The sequence below is a fragment of the Anastrepha ludens genome, chromosome 6, assembly GCF_028408465.1.
Source record: "Anastrepha ludens isolate Willacy chromosome 6, idAnaLude1.1, whole genome shotgun sequence".
NCBI lineage: Eukaryota > Metazoa > Arthropoda > Insecta > Diptera > Tephritidae > Anastrepha > Anastrepha ludens.
This window is the reverse complement of record NC_071502.1, coordinates 124,818,454-124,844,395: the sequence shown is the minus strand read 5'-3', so window position 1 is coordinate 124,844,395 and position 25,942 is coordinate 124,818,454. Positions and strand designations below refer to the sequence as shown.

The window sequence follows — 25,942 nt, the reverse complement described above, 5'->3', positions numbered from 1 at the left end:
AAAAAATTGTAAATACGAGGATCGTTTGAAACACCAGTGCAAAAATAAAATCTAGGTACTTAATTGTTTGGGGTTAACCTTTTAAGCGTATACTTTTCGTTCAAGGCTTTTCTAGTTTCTAGCCATTTCCTCAAATTGGGGAGCAAATAGTAGTGAGAGGGATCCAAGAAAGCCAAGTCTGAAGAATGGGGGGAATGTGAAACGAGTTGAAGCTCTATTTCGATAAATTTTGCGACCACAGTTGCTGAGGCGTAAGCCAGTGCGTTGTCGTGATCGAAAAAGAACATCACTCGACTTCCTGCATTCAAGCGAATGCCAAACACAAAGAAATAGACCGACCTGGCTGAAACTTGGTGTGTGTTCTTCCAAGACGTGCTACTAACTAAACATAACCTTTATACGTGCCAGCAGTTTTACGTCTATTCGAAAATGGTAGAAAATATTTTATTCCAAGAAATGAATTTATTTATCAATCTCTCCAATTTTATTCCTTCAAACGAAGTTCGATGACTGAATCAATTTTTTTACACTTTTGTAAGAAACGGCGCGCTACGCTGCAGATAAGTGACCCATCGATTGAAAACAATTGATAATCAAATAAATCTAGACCTTGAAATAAGCCAAGCACCAGATGAGCATCTCTATCCTAAATAATTTCCTTGACACGGTTTGCTCAGGAGGAAAATCATTTCGGGTTGCTAATATAATTTCAATATCAAGTCAAATCCTTGATTTCCTTGTGTTTATAACCTGATTTTAGTCCCTTTTTCAAACGCAAGAAATAATCAACTTTAAAAGAAACATTTAAGTATTAAAAGCGAAAATAAATTCAAAGTAATTTATGGTCTTTTATTTGAGTTCTGTGTATTTGTATCTGTGTATATCTATGAAACTTACAAAGTTAAAGAGCAAAAAAATTCGTAAGAGTTTTTACTACTTTCTTTAAACAATATACTTCAGCTTTTTTATATTCACTAATTTTGACAGTCATTTCATTTCTTTAGACAAACTTTTGCCAGCTTAAAAGTGAATTTTCTTGCAATGAATTGTACACAAATATTTTTCACTTAAAATATGATCAAGTTAAAATCCTAATAGTATGCTTAATTCATTTTATGACTTCGATGCAGCATTCAGCGTGAATAGACGTCGATCTGCCTACATTTTTTGTTGCATACTCTTAAGCTCGCTGTTTTGAATACTTTTACTTATTCATATATTTTGCTATAGATCTAACCAAGTATAGTCTAAAATCTCTCTGAAAAGTTGTACAAAACAATGCAATAATTTTTCAAATAATTGTTTTTGTTTTTGGGTTAATTGTTTTTCTAATTTGGTTTTTTTTTTTTTGTTTTCAAATATTAACTAAATATCATAACTAAATGCCCTGAAAAAATGTACACAGTAAATGTCAAGTATAAAAAAATAAATAACCATTTGAGATATTTATTAAAAAGGTCTTAACATTTTCAAATCTTTTGTTTACAAACTCTAAACCACTACGGAAGTGAAATAACACATTATTTCTAAATAAAGCGTCTCCTTAGTTTTTAAACATATAATTAAAAATTATATTTATTACAGATCTAAAGTGTTCTTAAGAGCTAAACTGCGAGTATGAAGCGTTCCACTTCCTCTTCTACATATACATCCATACATATATTATACATATAATATATTCCCAACGCAACTATATTACATATACAAAACTTACACAAAACATATAACTAATAAAACGACAATGAAGTGTAAAACTTAACGTATAATAGCGAACAGAAAACAAAGCAGTAAGTGTGCAGTACAAAAAAAAAAAACATAATTTTCACATCCGCGAAACAAAGGACTAACTATTCGGTACAAATAGCTGGCAACACTGTTAAGTGAACCTCCTAAATATGGAACTTCACAGCACCCTTGATTTGGCTCTAAATCGCATTTTGCGCGTGGCAAAGGCGACCAGCCCAGAATGGGTGGAGTGGGTGTATCACCAGGGTCGCCACATATTATCGCTATCTTCTTTCAGTTCCTGTAATTTGTATTTCTGCTTAACTAAAACTCGTTGTTGCTCATCGACTAGTCCCAAATCTGAATCTTCATTCCGTGTTTTCAACTCCAAGGCAACTTTCTTGCAGGCAGGTGCCTCACTAGCATCGCTAGAGTCCGCTTCGTCGTCGATGCATCGTTTCAGAGACACATTCAGTTCGATGCCACTATCACTGCACTCGTTATTGTTTGTATTGTTGTTGCTGCTTATGCTAGTATTGTAACTGTTGCCGGCATTGCCGCTGGTCGAAGTTACTTGTTGTTGCTGTAAATGCAATGACAATTTGGTGTTGGCTTTGGTTGCGGAAGAGAGCGATGAGGTTGAGCCGGTGGTAAGCGACGACTCTGCACTGGATGGTGTGGAAAATACGCCGGAGAAGTTGTGCTCCAATTGTTGATGATCGCCGGTGACATCGAGTGGAGGTGTGGCTGAGCGCGAACCGTTGAAGTCGGAGCTGGTGTGCATCAGCGAATCATCGCCTTGACTGGACACCGATGAAATGGGACTCAGTGGTGGACTGTTGGTCGCGGTGGAGCTGTTTTGGTGTAGTTGGTGGTTTACAGGAGCGGCCCGTTCTTGCAAATGTTGTTGTTGAGTAGGCAGTGCATTTGCGGCTGAGTAGTCACTTTTGCTGCTGACACTGCCACTGTTTGTCGGCACATCAACTTGTAACTGCGTCGGCGCTGCTGGTGGTCGGCTAAATGCGCTTAAACGTTTGTAGTTTGCCGCAAAATCATTGACAGGCGCAACTGCGACGGGCATCACCACACCCACAGCCGCTATGCTTGCTGTGGATTTTGAAGTCACCACTGGAGATGCCGCTGCAGCGGCATTCCTGCTCTGCGGAAAACTGCCAAAAGGCAAACTATTGCTATTGTTGTTGTTGATGGTATTATTATTCAAGATGTTCGCATGCGTGGTAGGCATAATCAGCGCAAATTCTCCGGAAGGCAAGCGTGACGGTATCAATTGTACGCCACCCATTTGCACGGGTGGAATGGGTGGGGCGGCCGCATTAAGATTGTTGCCGAAGCTGACCCCGACGCCGACATTGACGCCGCCGTTGCTGTTGTTATTGTTTAAGTCCTGCGGCAGTGGAGGAAAAAGCGCTCCAGACGCTGCGGCGCTGGGCATTGCTAGCGGATTTGCAGCTAACGCAGCACCGAAAAGATTGCTCGGCGCCGACATGCTCATTGCCAGTTGGCCGCGATAGCCATTATTGAAGTTTGTCATGGAGCCGAGTTGTTCCAGATTGCTGGCGCAATTATTTAGGTGGTTGGTAAGTCGCTGTCGAACTATTGCGTCTACGCCATCCAGTTGGTTGATATAGCGATTGACCTCCTCGGCGCATTCAATGAAACCAGTCTTAAATTTGTGCACCACTGTGGGGTCCGTTTGGATTGCCATGTTTAGTTGTTGGCGCTGTACGGATTGCAAATGCTTGACGGTCATTTCTAGTATATCGGCCTTTTCCAGTTTGGTGTGACGAGCGGGCTAAAAGGAAGGGAAACAAAGACATTTTAATGAATTGAATCGTGGAAATATGAAAATAATATATTGAAGCGAATGTCAAGTGGTGTAGAGTCCTGAAAAAAAGTGACAATAATAACGGTAACCTCTCACAGTTTCGCATTCTCGGGAAGAACAAACAAAAAAATGAAAATAACAATAAACAGAGGCACAAAGACTAATATCTCTATATACTTATGTAAGTCGTGTTATTCGAGGGAGAAATGTGCTTGCATAGTATTTATCAAGATCTGGTGAATTATTTTCTAGCTAGGTCCCAACCAGGTCCTGTGCTTGCAGATTTCAGATGTTTGACCTCTTGGCTCTCACTTGTTTGCTATGCTTGAAGATATAGGTTTATATATAAGTATACAAAAGTGATTAACACAACCGTGATTAGTTGAACTTCGGTTGTTGTTGTTGTAGCAGCATAAACATTCCCCATATATATACGGTGAATGTTGCTGAAGTGACAGTCCTTGGCCGGATAAAAGTCCGGGTCGCTCCGGTTACGTAGAAGCAACTGTCGGGGGAACGTTAAACCTCGGCCTTCTTTGTTTGTATTTCACAACCCTAAAATCTTCGTCATCTCCTCCTGCTGCAATGGTATCACAAGAGACGAATTTGATTTTTCTTGTGGGCCAATGCGTCCTATCATGGGCCTATCAATTAGACTTACAAATAAAATGAAAAAAAAGGTGTGTGTGTCAGCTCCGACACGCGACTGGAGTTTACTCCTTAAGAACGATTACCGTGATATTTAAAAATATATTTAATATGCAAAAGGAGTAAATGAAGACCTTTTCTATATTACTGGAAAAATATAAATTTATTTATTCTATTCGCTATAGTAAGCCACCTGGAATGAACAATTTTTTTGGGGTTTTTCTTTTTTAAGCTGTCGTTGCAATATCCACTTCTAATAGCACTACAAATATCAAATAGGTATTTTTGATCCGTACTTAAATCTTTTTCACTGGATATATCTGGTAGTGTGAATATAATTGGTTTATAATTGACGAAAGAAAGCTTCTCACAATCCTTCAATTTTTTCTCTATTTCACCGTTAAAGCTTTCAGACGTAGAGCCATCAATGTATTCAAACAAATGTCTAAGCGGTAGTTCATTGGCGTGTAATTGGCAGATGAACCATTGTAAGGGTTTTTGAAGACAATCTCCTCCAAAGGTTCAGACGATATCACTGGTATATGTAGGTTCTCAACGAACGCACAAGCACTAGATAGGAAACGGAAATAAGCACCAAAATGTGGGCAGTGTTATTTCTGACTAGAAATTAGCAACCACAAGGAAATATATATTTCCTACAAGTTTGCACCAACAACCAAGCGCTACATGGCAGGCAGTGCTATTTCTCACTGGAAATTAATATAGGAACCACAAGGAAATATATATTTCTGACAAGTTTGCACCAACAACGAAGCGCTACAAGGTAGGCAGTGCTATTTCTCACTGAAAATTAGGAACTACAAGGAAATATATATTTCTTACAAGTTTGCACCAACAAACCAGCGCCACAAGGTAAGCAGTGCTTTTTCTCACTAGAATATAGAAAAAGGGCAACGCGTCACTTCCGTCAGCGTACACTTCCGGTGATTCACACGATTTTACTACCCATATTTTTCATACTATGGGCCTTATATATCGTTTCTTAAGGAGTAAACTCCAAAAAAATTTAACAGATGTTTATTGGTAGAAATAAGAAAAAGCTTTCTAAATGCAAAAACCAGTGCCACCGACTTGCCTTAACCTCACAGTTTTCCGTCACTCCTCGAAGTAGTTGGCCTACCCATTCGGTACATTGATAATCCATTGGCTACTGGGCAAAGCCTTAAATATTTCTCACATTTACGTGAATCACTGAAAATGCTTTTGAAGTTGCGCCAGTTCCGTGGATTTTGTTGCTGTTGTAATTCCATTCTTATCCATGTTGCAATTATTTTTGCATTTTTTACCATCTTGCCTCTAATTTATAGCAATTTGTATGAAAAATCCCATCACAAATTTCAAGGTAGTAAAAAAAAAAGATTTACAGACAGTAAAACAGAGGCAGTGAAACAGCTCCAGCAATGGATACATAAAGCTTTGCCCAGACATATGTTTGTATGTACGAGTATTTAGATATGTACCTATATATGTAGTATAGCTCATAATCTGAAATGACTGACCATTCCACTACAAATGGCTAGGTGGCGGCCACAGATTCTGATGGTGTAGACTCCCTTTATTTATTTATTTGTAGTTGTTGTTGTATTTCGTGGCAATAAGAATAGATTATCACTGATGATCGGCACACGATCGTGACAGACAGTGCACAAATAGAGCAAGAGAAAAAAATTGACGATCATCTAAGTTTTGCTGGGAATTCAAGCGGCGAAGTTTGGTTAGCTGCGACGAAAGGACGCGCTGCCAAGTGGAGTGTGAAGCTACTTGTTGTGTCGGCGGCAGATCAGCTGAAATATGTTCTCACATACATACATATGTATGTATGTTCGTGTATGCTTCACTTACGGAATGTCTGGATGCTTTTGCAATCTTAATGCAACCGGCGTTCATGCAAAATGCCACAACTTGGTAAAGTGCAATTGTTTTGCGGTTTGTTGTCTTTTCGCCTTCTCAATAGTTTTATTATTCGAGTGATTCTTTTCGCGAGTGAAGCTGCTGACACACACATATGCATGCACCACATGTACACATGCGGATCGATACTCATGCAAACATGCATTCGTTTGCAAATTTCAACATCATCGTTTTTTTCGCATCTTTGGCAATTTCGTTTAGTCGTTGTCCATTTTTGCTGATTCACAAGTCGCCAGTACTACGCTGGCCAAGTTTCCCACGCAACATGTTTACCTTCGATTTTGTTTTGTTGTTGTTGTTGTTGTTGCTGTTCTTATTGGTTGTTTTTGCTACTCATTTTTCCCTACAGTTTGGCACAGAGCGCCGCCGCCACCGCCACTCGCTTCGATCTTGTTCACGATCAAGAGCGTCATAACGATCCGCCATAACTTCATAATTATGATCATCATTATCATGATCATTATCATTATTATACTCAGTTTTAAGCTCAATGGTGGCTGTTGGGTTGTTGGCGTTTTTTCTCACACTTAACAATGGCACACATGCACGCACGCACACATCCATATGCATAAATTCGCTTAGTGTCTATAAGTAAATAAGCAAAGGTATTGAACGCAGCAGGATCACTTTATTTTCGTTTTTTTTCTTTTTTTTGAATAATTTTTTATTTTGTTCTTCTCTACTTTGTGTTTTACTTGTCTCTCTCATACTGCGAAGATTTGGTATTATTTTTTTTCTTTTTTTGGTTTTTCAAGTTTCGATGTTGTTTGCCATTGCATTGGCTCGTAACAGGTTCCTACTCAGCGGCCTCGCAATTTTCTCATATTGCCCTTTAGCCTATAACAAGTGATTTAATCACCGGGTATCGTTTGCTTTTATCAACGCCGCTACCGACGCTGTCGGCTTATTTAACACTTTCAAGGGACATGCATTTTTTGCTGATTCATTCTTTTTTCAAATTCACTCTTTTTTCATGGTGTCTTTAGAGGAATTTTACACTCAGTTAAATTGTTTATAGAAAAACAAGAGAACAAGAGGAACAGGAGCATTTTTTCTGCCTAAACACGTACGTGTGTGTTGTTGGCACCACCAGCTCATAGAGCGTAGTGCGCCGCAGGACACTCGAGTGTTAGCAAGTTGTCGGCAAGCATTACTGGCGAGCCACTTGATCTTGTCAACTTTTTGCCTTGTAATTGATTCTATTGAAATTTGACGCCACTTATTAATTGATTCCTACATTTCGATGGCATTTTTGTTAGCTACAAATTAAGTAAATTAAGAGGAATGATGAGGAATATTTTCAATGCACATAAACTCATAACAATTCGTGTAGTTTCTTTGCTTCTCTCTCAAAATGAGTCCAAAATTCATGAAAAGAGGTGTAGAAGGGATTGCTGCAAATTGATTTTTTTATGCAAACGTGTCGCATGGTTATTTTTTTTCAAGTATACACAGTCTGTCCACATAAGTGCCCGTAATCGCATTTTGAACATGCTAACTGTAAATTGAACAATCAACAATAATTTATTGCTCATCAGTAAGATTAGTCGAACCTTTGGTCTCAGTATTAAATTTAAATTACTGAATGAATCATACTCTTCGGTGCACATTTATGTACATAGTTACATACATACATACATTCAAATGTCTTTGCTTATTAACTCACAGTGCTGATCTCCGTTGATCTTTACTCAAAGCGATCATTGACTGGCGTGAGTTTTCAATACATTGAAAAACAAATTAGCAATATATATATAAAAATCTGATAACGCGTACTACCGAACATTAATAGCCTAAAAATAGATTTCAGAATCACTGAAAAGGAGGCGTGGTAGGTATAAACATTCAATATGATGATGACGAGCTCAGCGTGTTCCGCAAATATTTAGATAGCTCAGGGAGAGTAGGAAACCGAAGATGAAGAGAAGAGCAGGAAGAGTATTTATTTATTTGAGCTGTTTAGCTCATGGAATCCGTTAATGCACACCATAAAATACAGAAGGTGGCGCCTTCGGGAAAGCGCTACTTTATTTTTCGCGATTTTGACAATCAGATGACGTCAGCCCTGCAGATAATGAAAACAAAAGGAAGAGAAGTTACTCGTAATTTTTAACACCACTTTTTCAAATTTATTGCGCCTTCTCACTCCCGCTTCATTTACTGTTTCGTAAACCATTTGAGAGGTTCTGACATGTACTAAGAAAGTTAAATGTTATGCAGAAAACGTAACTTGCTGTATACTTGCAGACGTGGAAAGTGGTTTAAAATCTCAACCAATTTAGTTTAATTAAAGTTGATATTTAGAACATTCCAACTTTTGTACGAGTATATTCTCGTACATACAGAACATTAGGTGTTTGGCTCCTCCTCCTATTTGTGGGGTGCGTCTTGAATAAAGGGACCTACAGTTTTAAGACGACTCCGAACGCAAATGGTTTTTATGAGGCGCTTTTCATCACAGAATACTACAATACATAATACAATAGTTTGCTCTAACCCTTTCAAACTTGGCATTTGTTCAGTAGACGAGTATTCAGTACCCCTCGACCTTAGTTTAATTCGTTTTTTTCTATTTTACTTACGTCTTTCTTCATAGCTTCCAGTATTAAAGTCTTCAGCTCGTTGAGGCAATGATTTATACGCGCACGCCGCCGCTTTTCCATAATTGGCTTATTTGTCTGCAAAAAATTTATTCAAATGAGAGAAGTATATCTGTTCTTTGTTAAGGAAAGCTATTGTGGCGTAGAATGAGCTCAGGGAATACAATGTGATGATTACGGGGCTATTAGTGGGGATTGTTTAGTTTTCAAAATGTAGTATTGACTTCCGATTTGATTGAGATTTTGAGTTCTGTGCCTTCAGATCGCACATAAGCTAGTTTTTGGTAAGAGAGAGGAAGACTGATTATAAATGCGGTAAGAAACATGATCGAAATATCTCTAAAGGTAAATTGAAATACTGCCAGAATGGAATATTCGAAAGTGCTAGGTTCATATCTGTGCGAAAGTGCTAGATCCACGAGGAAACTCATTGTGACTATTCGTGAAGAGTCGAATACTTTACACACCCTAGTAATAAAATCACAACTTTTAAATCAATTTATCTAATTTTTTATTTACATTAGCATTGATCCTTTGCGCTTTTTACAACTTAAAATAGCTATTTACTACACATAGCTGTTAGGAGAAAGCAAAGTATTCCAAAGTAAAATAAGTTATTTTGGCAAAAAGTCAGAGACATGTAAATTGTATGTACAGTACGAATTCGTTAAATGCAACTTATAAAAAATCCATGTAATTTCACTTATTGAAATGAAAACCTGCTTATGCAAGTGAATTACTATTTTTTGTGAAGATTTTCTTTTAATATGTATTTGTATATTAGGGTGCTTCACTCCCAACCAATTGGTACTGTTTACTCTCCGAAATCATAAAATTGATTATAGTTTAGGGCTTCTACCAAAATATTTTGGAAAATACGAGAAGGGGGCCGGTTTGAAAGCACACACAAAAATCGAGTTTTTTCTATAAAATAGTTTTACATTTTTTTTAAACCATCACCTCTAATGATAAAAGAGCGTAAGCTTAAAATGTCTGCTTACAAATGTTTTCAAACAACTTCTTTAACCGGAACAAGGTAATGCGATTTTCGCTGCTATTTCTTAGTTTTTTGGAAGATAGCTTCAAGGAACTTTAATAACACAGACAAGTCTTGACTGGTTTTGACTTCAGGGGTATGCATATTTGGAAAGGTATTTTCTCATCATTTACATTTCTTGGAAACTCGACCCATTTACGTCTCAAACTTTATTAGTTTTTCGAAGTACATAGTTTACTATCTGTTATTTGTGTGTCTTTTTTCTCTCAAAGCTTTTTCAGAATTAGAAAACAAGGATATGAGAAATGGCGCTTATTGCTGGTGCGATTTTTGAGGCGGTACTGTATTTAATTTGATTTTCAATTTCAGATCAGTTTTAAGTTGACACATCGTATTGTTCTTTGGTAAAAATCGAGCATCTATCCTTGGTGAGTTTATTTTGTTATATTTAGTTCGAACGTGTTTCCAACCAACAGCTGCTCTTTCGAACTTTAGATTTCTGTTTCATCGAAAAATCTTATGGGACTAATGAAAAACAACAACAAATTATTTTTAGAATCACACAACTTTTTCATCGAGATTTTTACCAAATTTATGATCTTCAATTTCTTTGTCGATCCAAATTATATTTCCTTATTCACAAGCCACCAAAAATGTTTAAACTATTCAAACTCTCCTCAGAAACTTTTTCACTTTTTACACAAAATATTTTACTTTGTTTTGGCAGGCACTAATTCCGGTTTTTTAAATCCCTTTAACCCCTTACGCCATAAAAGTCTTCACAAATTTCAAAGACAAGGATCCGTTGATTTTGAAAAATTGTACAAACCTTTCTCAATTCGGCCTTCGACAGTCCGTGCGGATTCAACATTTGCGCCTGACCACTGCCGTTTGTACCGTTATAGCTATCGCTATAACCATTGGAACAATCGAAATCATCATCCGATTGAAAATCGTTTTTGTAATCCATTATTGTAAGTTTAGTATTGCAAATTAATGGTTATCCAAAAATATAATGGTTTTGCAATTGAAAATAGGTTTATTATCAACACATTACAATTTTTTTTTCATAAAGGCATTGGCACACATTCGCTACGTTATGGTTTGTTTGAATACAGAAACAACAACAATAATTTTTGAAACACAACACTTAAAGGAAAACTTTGGTCTACACAAGCGACTTAAGCGCAGTGCTATTTGTTTTTGCTTTTTTTATTGCACAAAATTCCCTTAACGTTTCATACTTCAATCAGTTGTGCTTCAACATTTTTTATTGCAACAGTTCATGTAGAACAGAGTATTTTTTCGTTTTTTAATTTATTATCACTTGCATGCTTTGGCAATTTTTTATGCGGCGCGCAAAACATATAACCACGCGCGTTTAACTCCAACAGGATACTGATCGTCAGGAATGCGCACACTCAAAATGATCCTTACCACACGAGGATTTCGACAGCCACGACCAACTACCACGACGATTTGGCGCACGAAGTCAGCAAGCCAGGCAGCGACGAACACACACGACTCGCACACGAACGATCGACGGCTCCTTTACGTTTTTTCTCACGCTCACCAAAATCGACTGTGTTTGCATTATTGTTGTTACCTGAGTTCTTTTGCTCAACTGCGTGTTTGTAGTGTTGGTAGTGTGAGCCGTGAGACTCTGCGACCGATAGTCAGCCAACAAGACAGATAGTCAAAGTATACAGGTAAAGTGCTGTTGTCTCCTTGTGACTTTACTCTTGTGCATGTACGGGTAGTAAGTCAGCTAGCGTTGACGTGTGAGGAGCTTCAATGACTGCCACTGTGCCTATGACTAAAGTCGAGTGTGTGAACTGTGGTGAAATGTGTGAAGCTGTGGCGGCGGTGGTCGCCGCATTCCCCGCCGTTTTGAGAGGAGGGGACGAAATTCCTGTGTATGACCACTTTCCGGTAATCGAGTGGATGTGGGTGTGTGTGAGTGATTGCAATAAATATTACCCTCATTGTCAACATTTTTATCACCATATCAATGGGTTGACATGCACACAAACCTATGCATGTACATACACATATAGAGGCGTAGGGAAGCGCATACATCCACACTTATATTTCCATTTAAATGACGGATATGAGTTTATGAATTGATACAGAACAACGAAAGCGAAATCACTCAACTCAAATCAACTAGAGTAATTTTAATATTTATCCGTAATTTTATAGTAACTTATACGTATGGGTGTATGTACGTATGTTTGTATGCATGTAAGTAGACTGCCCCGCTTAAGTAATGAAGTGATTTATTTTGTTGGGAAAAACGCAATGATCTAACATTTATGCGGTTCAGTAACATAAATATACATATGCATATATATATTGTACATATATATATATATATATATATATGTATATGTATGTATATGTATTATATGTATTTGTAAAAACAAAATCATTTATCCAAAACTGGCTTAAAAATAGTTCTAAGACTCATCGGAATAAAAAAATCTAGTCCTCCAAGTAAAATCAAAATTTTCAGTTTTAAATCATTTTTGAACAAACTAGAGCAATTTTCAAAAAAATAAGGAAATACATACCTACATATGTATCTCTTTTTCTTGGTTTTACCGTTTAATTTTGAACAATAGAATGCAATTATATTGACTAAAAGCTGTAACTCACTATCGGCTTACCTACGTGCACATATACATACATACATACATACATACTTACATAGATGCAAAAAAATCCAACACACATGAAGCATTCCTTGCCTGGGGTGTAGGGTAGGTAAGAAAACTTTCTTCTGCTCACAAAATACAAAATCGACAGCTGCATCTCAAGAAATCATCATAACTTGGCAGTGTACAGCATCACCTATCAAAGGAGGAGGGTAGGTTGATCGACTGGTCGATCGGTCGGTTGGCTTTAGCAAATGGGGGTTGTGTTTTGATGCAAGGCATAGATTAAGATTTCGACATATTCATAAATGAAAATAAAAGAAGCAGCGCGTAAGGAGAAGTAATTACGAACGATGGGATGAAACACCAACCAAGGATAATATGGTATAGCACGGTGGGTTGCAGGCAAAGAACAGCTGTCGCAGCAGTAATTAATTTTAGGCGTGGGAAAGTGTGAAACTCATGGCTTTACTTTAGGCATTCTTTGCTCAAAATTTTGCACGAGTCAGACGCGAGTAAATGCTGAATATCTGCAATTACTTTTGTGGGGACTGAAAAGACAACTGCAAACCAAGCCAAACCAACTTTTTCGATAATTTGTAGTAGGTATTTTTAGCAGCAGCAGTGAACCGCAGTGTTTCCTTATTTTATTGTATAGCAAGACCAGAGTAGGAAAGCAGTTACCTCTGTTTTGCGTGCAATAGTTTAATTCTTCGAGGTAACATTTAAGTATTGCTTATGAAAAAATCAAAAACTTTTCTAGCAAAGACTATCATTTCGCTAGTTTCTTCGAAAAATCCTTATTTTCTCGTCATGAGATAGTGTTCCAGTTGTAGCAGGACGCCGCACAACATAAAATACGTAAGTAAAGTAATGTCTGGACACCTAGGAGCGATTTAAGAATTCCTTGAATATTTTTTATGCGAGTAATCAATGAAGTCGGATCTGTCCGTTTTTTAACAGAATTATATTTTTTGAATAGGATAATTATTTCATCAACATATCCGAAGTTTTTGTTGTTGTAAGTATAATAGTTTTGCGGTGCCCTTCGCAAAAGAATCATCGAAAGGAAACATACAAATCCAAATGATTTGTTTCAGGAGAAGTTTCTCGAGATTTTCCTGGGAGGTTTTTTTTTTAATTTTTTAATTATTCGCAGCATTTGGAAGCAAAGAAAAAAAAACCATTTGTGCTGGAAAACCCTGGCTAATTTGTTATTTTGAGATTAATAATTATAAAAAAAAACATCTTCCAAGGAACTTTGGTGAATTATGTAAATAGATACTGTGGAAATTTTCAAAATGATTGGAAAATTACTAAAACAGTCATGTGGCATTTTTTTAACGATTATATATCTCATTTAATTTCATCAGTATATTCGAATTTTTTGAGCCATACAATTATATTATATAATTTATTAGATTTTATGATTTGTGCCAGAATACTACTGAAACATGTGGAGCTTTACATGAGCTTGACCGATTTGAAAGTGCCTCCAAAAATTTTATTATTTATATATCTACTTATATTTTTATTATATTTTTGTAATTGTTGTAGTACATAGCAGTTAGCCACAATTTTTTTTAGTCAGACACCCTAATGTACATGTGCATATACATATACGCAGGTGGCGTTAATATTCAAATTGTCCAATCTTACAATTACTGAAGAAGAACTTTTCCTTTCTCATTTGCAAACGTGCAACGCACGATTTACACATTAAGCTACACAAAGGATTTAAGAGTATGTTATTCTTCACGTACAGCGCCACTTACGCACACACGCATAACCAACTTCGAAGATCTCATTAAACAGTTGCGTCGTTCTGCTAAGTTTTTTCTATTTTCAGCTTCCCTCCCCTTAAAAAGTGTGAGAAGAATATAAAGTGTGCGCTGCGAAAGAAATCAATAAGAAACTGCAGCACAAAGTCGCATTATTATATTTTTTTTAAATTTTTTTCTTATGATCGGCAACCTTAACCTCAAAACGTAGACGCAGCCAGCCGGCCTGCTGGTAGCCCTTGCACAAATTGTGGGCCATGTGAAACTTGGCATGCACGTTTCGTACGTGAATATTTTGGCTTCTTTGTCTTTTCGGCTGCCGCCTGGCATACGCGTCCATGTGCCGCCGAATACAATCGCCACCTCTTCACGTTCTTCCAACCAAGTATCTACATACATATGTTTGTATGTATGTATGTACGTGTGTAGACATATAAAAGCGGCAGCTAGTTAATCTTCGCATTGAATTCTTGTGGCTCTTGTTGTTTTATTTTTAGTTGCTGTATTATATAATAAAAAATGCAATGCATCTCAGAAGTATGGCAAACGGAGCTACAACTTACCTATGGGAACTTTTTTTGTGAGATGTGTTGGGAAAAAATGCATTTATGGGAAACAGAGCTCCCAATTAGATGATCCTTTTGGAGGCGTAGCTTATGCTGCTTAAATGAGCGTGCATTTCTTTTTGCAGTTTAATTGAATGATTTTACGCTTTATTGCAATCTGCTGACGAATATGAGAACATGAAGTGGAAACGTTCAGCTGGAGGTGGGAAGCTATTCGATCGAATGCTTTCGTTTGAAAATTTGCTCACACAAAAAAAATCTAAGAAAATTAAGTTGAAAGGATAATCAAAGATGCAAAGTTGAGGGAAATTTATTAAAATTTCTGGAAAGTTTTTAAATCAGTAACCCCTGAGCTTTCATACAAAAATCAATTTTTAACTCAACTTTTTGGGATATTAAAAGTTTAGTGTAAGACAAGTAGAAAATGGCAAGTCGAGAAAAAGTTGTTGTCAGAAGTCTATAGAGTAAGTCGCTACACACTTCGAAGTCTTTATGCAACATAAATGAATATTAAATCTGGTGTAACCATGTTTTGGCGATAAAGATAGTTTATTCAGTAAATTTCCATATAATAATCCAACATTTGAACAATATTTTTACAAATTTTGATTGCAAAATATTGAAAAGTGACCAAAGATCTCCGAAGACGCCTTGAATCGAAAAAGGTGTTTTGTGGTGTGCACAATAACTGGAAAGAGAATCATCTGAAACAAAAAAATCCAAATGATTTGTTGAATCATAAGTTTCGTTAGATATTCCAGAGAATTTTTTTAATTTTGCGTAGCACTTGGAAGCCAAAAACCCGATGTTAGCTAAAAACAAATTCGATAAACGTGGTGAATTATATAAATAAGTACTGTGGAAATTTTCAAAATGATTGGTGCAGTAGATTTAAAGAATCTTTTGTATTTTTATACACAAAACACTTCCTTTGATGTTTTTGTTGCTTTAGCAGCATTAAAATTCCCTATAAATGTACGGGGAATGCTGCGAGAGTGACATTCCTCCCACGACAATCGGTTCTACGTTACCGAGGACTACCCCTCAAAAAGTATTACCCGTACATGTATGGGGTATATTTATGCAGCTACAACAACAACTTTCATTGCTGTTGTGCCTCGTTTGCTCTTCTGCTCTACTAGCACGCAACTCGTATAGGAGTGGAAAGCCGACCTGGAGCAACGAACGATCTAATACTCCATTCTTCGTCAATTTTACTACGACCGGGTAGGAATTTATAGTAGTAGGAATTTCGATAGTAAATTGAAAGCTTTGAAACTATTTTTTTCTCGACATTTTGGTTTCTGAGTTATGACACTTAATAGAGGATAATTGTTAAAAAAAAATCATATCAAATATCATAAAAAATTATTTCTTTTATTATTTTTTTAGAACTCTGCTTGCACAAAAAAATCCCCCTTCTTCACCTTGTAAAATCGTGAGAAATTTCTAACATCTGTTTAATTTTAATCATAAAAAGGATCAACTAAAAGGCAGAACAAAAGTTTAGCGCTATAATATCTACTGAATGCCATTTGCGCACTAAATTAATTGACATCAGCAACTGACTCACCTTAATAACGAGAAACTAAAAAGAAATTATAGACATATAATTTTATTTACATATATTATATATGTATGTAAGTAAGTCCACCCCACGCCCTACATCCCACTTGCACTCTTAAGCACTAAGCATTCCCCGCGAAAAGTATTCTCACCTCAGTTTCGACAATAAATTCCCTTGCACGCTAAGTTGCATTGCCGCCTCTCACATGCACTCACACACACTCTCATACCACAACTCCCCTACACGCAAGAGGGTTGTTTACATTCCTTCGTGCACTGTTTTTGTTGTCTGTCTAATTTCAATGTTTTAATTTTGAAGGAAAAAACACAACCAAACACCACTTGTCCATGCATATCGTGGTCGTGTTCTCCACTCTTAGTTGATTTTCCTTTCACTTTGTATTTGTGTGTGTGCGTATGTAGATCACTCCTGCATGCCGGCACAACTGCACACCCTTGTAATTCCTTTACTACCGGACTCCTTTGCTTCCTTACTTCCTTATACGCTTCCGTTGATTCCTGTGACGTATTTTATTTTATTTTAAAATACTCGTAGATACTATTATTGTTTTTGTTTTTGTATTTGTGGTATTTGCTTTGGTGGTGTGACGACGATGTCTTCCCCCTTTTGCACGTGGATTTCATTGTAAGCCCCTGCGCCGAAGTTTACAAGGCACATCTGTGCGCTTGTCATCTATGGTTATGCGTTGACCCGACTGCGTTGTGCTCTGCGCTGCATTGCGGCCCTTCAGGTGAGCGTGAGAATAATTTTTTTGTGGGAAATTTTATATTTTGTAAATGCATTTAGGTGTGCAGTCATAACTTTGGGACCGTTGTTATTTTTATTTTATCCTTTTGTCATTTTGATTTCTGTATTTAGCTCAAAAAGTACACCAATTGTTTATTGTGGGTAAAAAGTACAGTTATACATAATAAGAGCTACAAAGTATATTGAAAATCTGCAGAAGTAGGTATAGAGTTCCACCAGAGGTGCAACTCGTGGGCTTAGTATCCTTCGAAATATGCAGAATATGAGAGATATGCAGACTTTCGATGAGTAAAGTACAGATCGCTAATTTTATACTGTTCCAGAATGTTTGCTTGTAACGATTTTAATCAATAACGCCAGGCTAAGGCCAATAATGAAAAGGTATTGATCTGTGGAATCTACAAAGAAAGTGGTAATAATTAAAGGGGTGGCTTCGGAATACATCTTGACGCTACGGCACCCACGCTTGATATGCAAGGCGTTGACGGCGGAGACCATTCTGAAAGCACAGTAAATTCTAAGAGCAGACAAGCGGTGTGTGGAGTTAGTACTCCGTGCTTATAAAATAAGTTGCAGACAGTTATCTAGATCTAGCTCTAGCCTATAAAGCCTCCAATGAAATACATGGATATAGCCATTGGCCGAACCTTCACAGCGTTATCTAGAATGAAGCTCTACATTCGAGACCGCAAACAGCGAAGTAGACAGTTTTTAGCTGGCGTGATACAAACCCAAATAGACGGCGGTGCACCTATTTAACTCAAACATCTTCCCATTCGTTATACTATCGAGTCATAAATTCAACGTGTGGACTTTGCTTCTCCGAGTTATAAGTATCTTAGCTAAGAGGCATCTGAATTATGAAGCAAAATGCGTTCAGTAAGTGTAGTTGAGCGAGCAGCAGAAAGACAAAGCAAATATCTGAGAAAGGCAACTGAAATGGAAATGAGCTCATCAAACGGCTATTGCACCCAACGATGCATACCAAACTGGAAGATGTGAATAGAGATGTGGCATGGCGAAGGCAGTTTCTACTTGACTAAAGTTTTGAGCGGATATGGATGTTTTAATTATCATAACTATATAAATCCAAAAATGAGAGGGAACCACTCTGCGACTACTGGAAAAGCAAGAAGAACGAGGATGCCTATCATGCCTTCCCTGAGTGCCCACGCTTTATGGAGGAATTGTTGGAGTAAATTTATCCAGAGATTCTGTTACAAACTATGTTTGCTATGCATGACATTATAAAGCGATTGAGGAGCCTAGAGAGAGTTAGACGATGCAGTGGGATTAACGAAGTACCACCTTACACATGAAGTAATGCTTGTTGGCTGACTCGCAGATGAGTAGCTCTTCAAAAAAAAAAAAACACATAGAGATTGTTTAACGACTGATTTCTGCTACTCGAGCCCATCACTTTGGACTACTAGTCGACATACCACGTATATACTTGGCTATGCGACGGATGAAGGCGTTTATGTAAGTAATTTACACTCTCCAATTCAGTTATCGAAAATATTCTAATTTTTTATACACACTAGTACTACCCAAAACGCTCAGCGCCTCGCATCAACCGCGTCAGGTAGCAATTGGAACAAAACGAAAGACTTAAACAACAAACCAGCGATCAAAGGAATGCTCAAGTTCTAATTAACCAAACAGAGCAAAGCGTTTAAACCAAGTAGATGCAACCCTTTCTTAATAGAAAGATTATACAGCATTATGTTAAATAAACACATTCTTACAAACGCAAGTTGTCTATCAATTTACAACCTCAACAACAACCAATCCAAACTATGCGCAATGGCATAAACGGAAAGTAACACTATTCGTGTAACCGTCAATTTCTTAAAGATAAAGTCAATCTGGCTGCAGCTGCTTTGTGGCATGCGCGCGCGCTTCTGTTTGTATTTCGGATTTTTCAGTACATTCAGTTTGCGGCACGTTTCTACATCTTCGCGCATGGCACTCGCCGTCTTGCAATCAATTTTCGATAATAGTGGCTGGATTTTCAATTGGGCATTGGACCCAAACGCGGATAAACATAATATCATAGAAACATATGTATGTACATATGTACGTATGTATGTGTGAGTTTTAGAAATGTTTGTTTTACAGTATAGTTGAGGGCGAATCCACACAAGGTGCCTTCGGTATAACAACTGATTTGTTTTTTATTCATGCGATTTTTTGGCTTGAATGCCAAGTGCCTTGCTTCTTTGTTGCTGTCTTATTCGTTTGCTTACATTTCATGGAGATTTCGTCATTGAAATCGTCAAATTGCGAAAACAGGACACATGTAGATGTTGTTGTTATCCTACCGAAGCCACCCTGTATGAATTTGCTTTGGTATAACCTAAATTGGATATGCGTTCTAACGGGCATATTATGTATACATACGTATGTTTGTATGTATGTATGTATGTATGTATGTATGCAAGTGTGAGTGTTTTTCATTGCGTAATTTGGTGAATCTTTGACTGCTGACTCCCTCCTCTGCCTATTGTTTATCTTAGGGATAATTTTAATGTCCGTCAAGCGTCGTGTCAACTGTAATCCTTTGTTCATTTGATTTAGTTTCTTCAATAAATTTACTAAGAATTTTTTTATCTCTAGCTGGTTTTTAATTGATATTTAAATTTGAGGTCTCTTTTCATATGAAGCAGAATCATCAAGCGGTTATAGAAAAGTCTCTACATAATTTCAACGCTGCATGTACGCGGTAAGAAACGGCACTTCGGCCAATATACCCCGCACGACTTAATGAATGTGGCAAAAATGTTTTCGTTTTTTGTTTTGCTACATACCGAGCTTACACAGACGACTTTTTAGCCTGGAATTACTTGTGGGAATGCCTTTACATTGCCATTCACTTTGTTTACCTCCAATGAGGAGGACTAGGTTTCAGAGTGTGGCTTGACTGTCTCTTAAGACAACAGCATCGTTGATGTAGTTCTGCTGTATGTTAATTTCCAAAGCGAATATATCATTATTATTAATGAATGTGCCTTGGTTAATTTCTATACACAGACTTGACATACAATGACTTGAATTACGCCTAGCAAATGTTTGGAATATTTTCCTTAGGCAGTTATACACATTTTTGTTCTTAGAACGAATAATCCAATTTGTGTACTAATGATAGTTCGCTTAGAATTTACTGCCATTTGTGCCCCCCTTGGGTCGGTTAAAATATTTGAAAATATAGTTAAAAACTAATGAAAATCACACTAAGTACTGCAATTTATGTACCTAACTTTAAGTTGAAAGTGAAGCGCTTGAATAAAAGTTTCGAAATATGTTAAGTGTATCAAGTTTTAAAAGCTCATTCAATTTGCTTGAGAAAGCTTTAAAGTTTTATTACTTGCTTTGTTGTTTTTGTTGCTTGCTAGAAAATATGTGTACAGTGCAAATAGTTCCTTGATATTATTTTTATTATTGAGTATCCTCATTATATTTATTTATAGAATGCAGCAGCGGCCGCCGTAGCCGAATGGTTGGTGCGTGATTACCATTCGGAATTCACAGAGAGAACGTTGGTTCGAATCTCGGTGAAACACCAAAATTAAGAAAAACATTTTTCTAATAGCGGTCGCCCCTCGGCAGGCAATGGCAAACCTCCGAGTGTATTTCTGCCATGAAAAAGTTCCTCATAAAAATATCTGCCGTTCGGAGTCGGCTTGAAACTGTAGGTCCCTCCATTTGTGGAACAACATCAAGACGCACACCACAAATAGGAGGAGGAGTTTGGCCAAACACCCAAAAAGGGTGTGCGCCCCAATTACATATATATATATATATATATATATATAGAATTCAGCATAATTCAAAGTAATTTATGAGAAATTCTCACTCAATTCGGTTTGAGTAGATCTATGGATTCTGATGTTTCACAATGTTCAACTGTATATTTTACTCAAACTTTTATTGAGTTGACTTCTTAAGGTACAGTTATGAATGGTTAATACAGTATCCACGTATTTACATATATAGACCCTCACTTTAATGAAAATTTATTAGAGAAAACAAATTTCCAATTTTTTTAGCACAACGTTCTGAGGAGTGAATAAGGCTAATCTCTATTGAGTGAACAGCATCCTAATTATCCTTGTTATTATTTTCAATCTACTATCGCTTGCTTTTAGGTTGTTACGAAAATAATGGAAAATAGTGTAGTTATTTAGAAATAAATAAAAATAAATTTTGAAATAATTAAATAATAAATAACTATGTATGCCCAGAGACTCAATGGCAAGGCTAGACAATTTATATATTTTTTTATTTAACTATTACATATGTTTTTGATTTTTGACAATTGCTCCTTTGCTGGCGGTGTTGGGTGTTTTTTTTTTTCATATAAAAAAATTTCGAGCATTCGTTAAATGGCAGAAGAGGCACGATTCTTATCCGATCTTCATGGCAAATATATACTTATACACGGATTTACCTAAAAGTGGACGTGGCATCATTGAAATATATTACAATTTTGTGAGTTTTCGTGCGCATGGACGGACGGGCAGGCATGGCTGAATCGACTTGTCCCATCATTCTGAAAATTTGGTAAATATACGTATGGCTATATCTTCTCGTAATGGAATACTTTGTAGAGTGCAAGTATTGCAAATGAAATTAAACGTCATTAAAAAACAAAAACATTAACATATTTTCCATATTTTCGACATTGCAACTGAGAAACAAATGTTCTAAGTTTGTACACAATTACAATGCATTCTTAAATACACATTTTTATTAGTGCTACAATTTAATTTTTTTTATGTTATCATATGATAGATAAAGAGGTAAGTGCGTGTATATTTAATGTAATGTCATATATGCACAATTCGTTTATGGGAAAAAGGTTTGTTGTTAATTAGTTCACATAAACGAATGGGTACTGTTGTTTCAATATTGCATTACAACACAGCAATTTAGTGCTTGACGGTTGGCAGTGCCAAGTCGTTTTGTAAAAGCCCACACACATATATGTATGTGTATGTATGTATTTTTTATAACTTTGCTCCATTATCATGATACACCTCACACTTTTAGGTACATACATATGTATGTAGTTATTTAAAATTGATGCTCACAGTAAAATCCATTTGCTTATACCCCTAACGATAAAGTGTAGATGCAATTGTCAAATGCATGGCGTTATCGTTTCAATAGAGGCCATAGATGACATAGAGGCTACAAAACAACGAATGCTCAGTTATTGTACATATGTATGTATGTACTTATGAATTTGCGTTTTGTGTAAAAGAGAATGCTGCAGCAGAGAAAGTCCTCGTTGGCAGAGGCACACTTTGTACTGGGGCAGTGTTATTGAAGTTTCGTGAATTTTGGTCTGGAAATACTACGGTTTGGTTTACAGCGAATATGTGAGCCCTAAAGTTCATATGCACCCGAAAGAAAGCCTTAAAAATAGAAAATCGGCTCGAAAACATGACCGTATACAAACGCTAGCAGCGCAGCAATTCAAAAATGAGAGGCCAATCTTTCCCTCGTCTCATTGATTCCACTTTCGTAAAGCATCATTGCCATATTAGAAATGTTTTCCTTCTAATATTATAGGTTACTTCAAGAAAAATTTGTTTTATTTAAATTTGATTTTTTTGATGAAAACGCATTCGCTTACATCTGTAAAATAAGTAATTATGAGAAATTATAAAAACAAATTAAAAGTTCTGTTTTGAAAACGGAATACTAAGCAGCTGTAAAGCGTGCATTGCAGTTTGAAATGGTTGTAAACATAACAGAAATAAAGAAAAAAATAGTTTTCATGCACGTAGTTTCATAAGTTGTTGAAGCAAAATGGGTGGTTTATATAAATTAATGAATTTTTTTGTTTATTTATTTAAATATTCGCAGTACAAGTTATTTTCTCATATCTGGCAGTACTGCCGCTGTCATTGCTGGAAAATGCACAACTACTGTCAGCGCGATTGCACTGCGACGCTGACGTAAGCTTCGTTTGAGTGCGCCGAGAGAGGTTGAGACAGAGCGTTCACTGGAGTGAGAGCACACAACGTGTATATTTACCGATTTCATCGTACACTGCCATTCGTACCTTTTTCGCATGTGTGTCACGTATTCTTGCCTGGAATTTAGTTGACCACTTTGTCTCTCTCTGACAAATACTTATTCGCTGCTGCTGGTATAGTTTGGCTGGAGTCGCTTCAGTACGCGTTCGAATTTTGTTGACACAAATTGACATACAAAAGATTAATATACGAAAAAGGCACAAGCGAATTGAAAAAAAAGTCATAAAACATAAAGGAAGAAAAATAGGTGTGACAGCGCGTTGAGAAAAACTACATAATATTGAAGTAAAACTGTGCGAAAATAATAAGTTGTGTGGTAAAAGGCGTTGAAATTGTGTTAACGCGAGAAAAAATCGCAGCATGCAGAGTCCGAGAACGAATGCCGTTAATGGAGCAATACAGTCGCTGCCTAGTACATTGGCGCAACTGGCGCTGAGGGATAAACAGCCTCCGCAGTTGCCACAGACACAGCCACCGAGCGTGCCCAACAAGAGCCATTTGGTGGAAGGATCATCGTCCGCCAATGGTGGTGGTGGAGTGGGTGCCAACAGTGGCAACAATTCATCTGCAAGCGGCGCTGCCGATTCGAACAAAGTGACCACCGAGTTGCAGGAGAAGGAAAACCAAAACCAACTACAGCAGAAGCAGAAACCGCCACTGCCTGTGCGCAACAAACCAATGGAAATAGCGGGTTATGTCGGCTTCGCAAATCTGCCAAACCAAGTGTACCGTAAAGCGGTGAAGCGTGGCTTCGAGTTTACGTTGATGGTTGTAGGTGCAAGCGGATTGGGAAAGTCGACATTAATCAACTCCATGTTCTTAGCTGATATCTATAATGCGGAGCAATATCCTGGGCCATCGTTGCGTCGCAAGAAGACAGTTGCCGTAGAAGCTACAAAGGTGCTGCTCAAAGAGAATGGTGTCAATCTAACGCTAACTGTTGTGGACACACCTGGCTTTGGCGACGCTGTCGATAACACAAATTGTTGGGTACCCATTTTGGAATATGTAGACAGCAAGTACGAAGAATACTTGACGGCTGAGTCACGCGTATATCGCAAACAGATTCCAGATAATCGAGTACATTGTTGTCTATATTTCATTGCGCCATCCGGCCATGGGTTGCGGCCATTAGACATCGCTTGCATGCAGAGTCTCTCCGATAAAGTGAATCTGGTGCCTATCATTGCAAAAGCAGACACAATGACACCGGACGAGGTGCATCTATTCAAAAAACAAATTCTCAATGAAATTGCTCAGCACAAAATAAAGATTTACGATTTCCCTTCCACCATTGAGGATGCCGCAGAAGAGGCGAAAACTACACAGAACCTGCGTGTGCGCGTTCCTTTTGCTGTAGTAGGTGCCAACTCTATTATCGAAATGGATGGCAAAAAACTTCGTGGTCGCCGTTATCCGTGGGGCCTGGTCGAGGTGGAAAATCTAGGTCACTGCGATTTTATTGCGCTTCGCAATATGGTTATACGTACACATTTACAGGATTTGAAGGATGTTACCAACAATGTGCACTACGAGAACTACCGTTGTCGCAAATTATCTGAGCTTGGACTAGTCGATGGCAAAGCCCGTCTTTCAAACAAAAATCCCTTGACACAAATGGAAGAGGAGAAGCGTGAACATGAATTAAAAATGAAGAAAATGGAGGCAGAAATGGAACAGGTCTTCGATATGAAAGTGAAAGAAAAAATGCAGAAACTGAAAGATTCCGAATTGGAGCTAGCGCGACGACATGAAGAACGCAAGAAAGCTTTGGAATTGCAAGTGCGTGAGCTGGAAGAGAAGCGACGTGAATTTGAGCGCGAAAAGAAGGAGTGGGAGGAAGCTAATCATATCACACTTGAGGAATTGAAGCGACGCAGTCTTGGCGCGAATAGTAGCAGCGATAATGTTGACGGCAAGAAGGAAAAAAAGAAGAAGGGACTGTTTCTAAACTAATTTAACGACTAATTTTAAAACAATAGTCCTAGAAGCAGTATTGAGTAACTAAAAACACAAAGAAGCAAAATTAGTGTTAAAGAAAATCAAAGCAAAACGAAAGTTGCCACGGAAAAAGAGATGGTGGCACAGATATATCTAGGTATGAAGGTAAAATACTGACCACGATGATGATGCTGACGAATTGTTTTAAGTAATGAAATACCTAAAATTGTATTTAAAATACTACTTTACAAAGCAAGCAAGCAAGCGAACCAACACACTCCAAAACGAAAACAAAAACGACTTCCCCAAACCCCCTCAGCTAAACCACGAGTAGCGTACATACTCTCCTTGCATTAATTATGAAACTATTACCTACTATATATACCTACAAAAATATAATAAAGTCTTCTTTAGTTTAAAATGTGTAGTACTCTCACTTTTCTGGCTTGGCAGATGCCATTGGATATCCACCGCTAACATCTCCGTTGTTGCAGCTCATGTATTTCCATTTTATTCCCAGGATCTTGTTTGTTTTTTTTAGTTTAGTGTCAGTTGGGTTGAGTGCATGTGAATATGCGGTGACGTATGTAACTTCGCATGGTAAATACTACACATTCTACTATTGCTGCTGATAAATTTGTTTATAGCACAGTAGTCATAATTGATAGGGAACACATGACGCATACATTGTTGACGCCGCTGTCCTATTTATGCCATGACGGCATGCCCCGTGGCCGTATGCTTATATTATGTGGACGGCAGAGAGCGTAGAAGTTTGATGCATCACACTTTTGTAGTGATAATTAGGTGAAATGCTGCTGGGCCACAAGCGGCTTGTGTTGTTGTGGTCTAAGTGATGTGCTCCAT

The 25,942-nt window shown here is 37.4% G+C and overlaps 2 protein-coding genes across 3 annotated transcripts; one reads left to right on the top strand and one right to left on the bottom strand.

The window, feature by feature from the left end:
* Positions 1 to 1,829: 1,829 nt before the first annotated feature.
* LOC128866766 (protein deadpan) lies at positions 1,830 to 11,563 on the bottom strand. Of its 2 annotated transcripts, none has more exons than XM_054107737.1 (3): positions 10,578 to 11,563; positions 8,734 to 8,829; positions 1,830 to 3,538 (listed from the first exon to the last, which is right to left on the bottom strand). In XM_054107737.1, the coding sequence occupies exons 1-3, from the start codon at positions 10,716 to 10,718 to the stop codon at positions 1,985 to 1,987; spliced, it is 1,791 nt and encodes a 596-aa protein (XP_053963712.1). In that variant the 5' UTR covers positions 10,719 to 11,563; the 3' UTR covers positions 1,830 to 1,984. The 2 variants fall into 2 exon arrangements, with proteins under 2 accessions (XP_053963712.1, XP_053963713.1); XM_054107738.1 differs by having other exon boundaries at positions 8,734 to 9,025; positions 10,578 to 10,664.
* An 11,484-nt stretch (positions 11,564 to 23,047) lies between these two features.
* LOC128866035 (protein peanut) lies at positions 23,048 to 25,496 on the top strand. The gene has a single exon (XM_054106500.1). It carries the CDS (start codon positions 23,495 to 23,497, stop codon positions 25,088 to 25,090), a length of 1,596 nt encoding a protein of 531 aa, XP_053962475.1. The 5' UTR covers positions 23,048 to 23,494; the 3' UTR covers positions 25,091 to 25,496.
* The last annotated feature ends 446 nt before the right edge of the window (positions 25,497 to 25,942 follow it).

What these genes read in the sequence shown, in the direction of transcription:
- LOC128866035 (XM_054106500.1), top strand. Translation starts at nt 23,495, where the DNA reads ATGCAGAGTCCGAGAACGAATGCCGTTAATGGAGCAATACAGTCGCTG.
- LOC128866766 (XM_054107737.1), bottom strand. Translation starts at nt 10,718, where the DNA reads ATGGATTACAAAAACGATTTTCAATCGGATGATGATTTCGATTGTTCC. An exon ending in CGAAGGCCGAATTGAGAAAG is followed by an intron (nt 8,830 to 10,577) that starts GTTTGTACAATT and finishes AATTTTTTGCAG; the next exon opens with ACAAATAAGCCAATTATGGA. An exon ending in TGGAAGCTATGAAGAAAGAC is followed by an intron (nt 3,539 to 8,733) that starts GTAAGTAAAATA and finishes CCTTCCTTTTAG; the next exon opens with CCCGCTCGTCACACCAAACT.